The sequence below is a fragment of the Vespa mandarinia genome, chromosome 6, assembly GCF_050613455.1.
Source record: "Vespa mandarinia isolate Hongniang chromosome 6, ASM5061345v1, whole genome shotgun sequence".
Classification (NCBI taxonomy): domain Eukaryota; kingdom Metazoa; phylum Arthropoda; class Insecta; order Hymenoptera; family Vespidae; genus Vespa; species Vespa mandarinia.
In genome coordinates this window covers 667,651-669,794 of record NC_140815.1, presented here as the reverse complement: position 1 = coordinate 669,794, position 2,144 = coordinate 667,651, and the positions used below count along the sequence as shown (strand labels likewise).

At 42.4% G+C, this 2,144-nt stretch overlaps 1 protein-coding gene across 1 annotated transcript; it reads right to left on the bottom strand.

The window, feature by feature from the left end:
* Positions 1 to 975: 975 nt before the first annotated feature.
* On the bottom strand, positions 976 to 1,644 carry LOC146872917 (uncharacterized). Its single transcript, XM_085657629.1, has 2 exons — positions 1,474 to 1,644; positions 976 to 1,365 (listed from the first exon to the last, which is right to left on the bottom strand). Exons 1-2 carry the CDS (start codon positions 1,642 to 1,644, stop codon positions 976 to 978), a joined length of 561 nt encoding a protein of 186 aa, XP_085513755.1.
* Between the last annotated feature and the right edge of the window lie 500 nt (positions 1,645 to 2,144).

Here is a 2,144-nt window from a genome sequence, read left to right as displayed (position 1 = left end):
TAATAATAATAGCATTAATAATAGGAATTAAAGTACTACTACTACTAATAATAATAATAGTAGGTATTATTGAAATAATAATAGTAACAATAACAGTAATAATAATAGCAATAACAAAAAATTAGAATAATAGTAATAATAATCGTAATAATAACATTAATAATTATTGTAAAAATAATAGTAATAATAATTGTAAAATAATACTAATAAGAATTGTAATAATAGTAATTATAATAATTGTAATAATAATACTGATAATAATAGTAATAATAATTGTAATTATAATTGTAATAATAATTGTAATGATAATAGTAATAATAATAGTAATAATAAAGTATTATCATAATAGTAGTAAAAAGTAATAAAGAGAGTAATAATAATAATAATAATAACAATAATAATAATAGTAATAATACTAGTCTTAATAATTATAATAATAGTAGCGATAATAATAGTAATAATAATTGTGATAATTATAGTAATATTATTATTAACAATAATAGTAATAATAATTGTAATAACAATTGTAATAATTTTTTTTTGATGGTCTCAGAATACCAATCTTTACGCACTAACTCGGAGATCCTGCCCGCCAGAGGGACCCTTCACCATTTGTGTCCTCCTTAAAATCCTTGGAGTGTCGGTCTCACCGTTGCAATAGGCACTACCGACTAAACTCATATCCATCCTAGAGGCATAGTAAAACCATCCCGGCACCGCCATGTGGCATTATTTCAGGATGGCGCCACTGCTTCTTGTCCCTTAACTGGGCTCCCTCTTCGGCTCTACGTGGCAAGAACCAGGAGCAGCGTTGGTGGCTCTTCTATGGGCCACCCATCTCCTTCTTCTTCTTGCTTAAAATTGACCTGACGTACTAGCCCACCTTGTTCCACTCCTGTGTCCACGCAGCACTATCTCGACGACGTTGTCCGACGAGATGTCTCCGATGTCTTGTTCCAAGGCTAGTCCGCTTTTTTATATACTCGGCGCTCCACCGACTACATAAAAAAACGTGTGGTGGGCGTCAACGTCGATCGAGTCCCCATAGGGGCAGTTGGAGTTTGCTACATTCCTCATTCTAGCCAAGTAGGAGCGGATGAGGCCATGCCCAGTCAGGAATTGGTTGAGGTAGAAATCGACTTCTCCCGTCTCCCGATTTATCCAATTGGCTAGTTGACTGATGAGTCGAGCAGTCCATCTGGCTTTACGCTCCTGCTCCCATCTACTTTGACAGGCCTTGGTGCTGATAGACCTGGCGGGCCTTGATGCCTTCTCCCTTCCCAGGACACACCTTTGCTGTAGGACGAATTTCCTCTCCTGGGCTAATATATCGATCGGGATTACCTCGGCGACAACTAGCACTGCCTGCTCTGAGACCGTGCGGTAAGAGCACGCGATTCGGAGGGTGCCCCTCCTCTGTACCACGGCTATGCGCTTGCGGAATTACTGTTTTCGCAGCGCCTCGGCCTATACTTCCGCACCGTACAGCATCACTGCTTCGACGGCACGCATCAGTAGTCTCCTCATGCACGGCCGGGGAACGTTGACATTGGCCATGAGCATGCCCAGTTGGGCTACTACTTTTGCCGCCTTGTCGGCTGCCCTGATAATGTGCTCTCCATAGTTAAGCTTGTTGTCAAGCATAACCCCGAGATATTTGACAGCCGACTTAGTCTAGACCGCCACGTCTCCTACTATGAAGCTGCGCAAGGTGTTGATGCGCTTCCTCGCAATTAACACGATCTCTGTCTTCTGGGCTGCTACAGATACCCCGTGGTCTTCCATCCAGGAGGTAACTCTCCGCGTGACCTGGTTGAGCAGCAACTGTGCCCCCTCTGTGTCTCTTGCGGTAATGACAACTGCAATGACGTCAGCGTTCCCAACCAAGATAGTACCTTCTGGGACTGCCATACGAGAGATACCGTCGTAGAATATATTCCATATATCCGGTCCCAGTTTGGAGCCCTGGGCTGACCCCGATGTCAATTCGAAGCTTCTTGGACCATCACTAGTGTCGTATAATAGGAAGCGCCGATTAGATAATCGTCAATTATTCGTAGTGGGTACTTCGTAACGCCGAAATTACGTTGGAGCGCTTTCCTTGCCAGGTCCCACCTGACGGAGTTGAAGACATTTCTCACGTC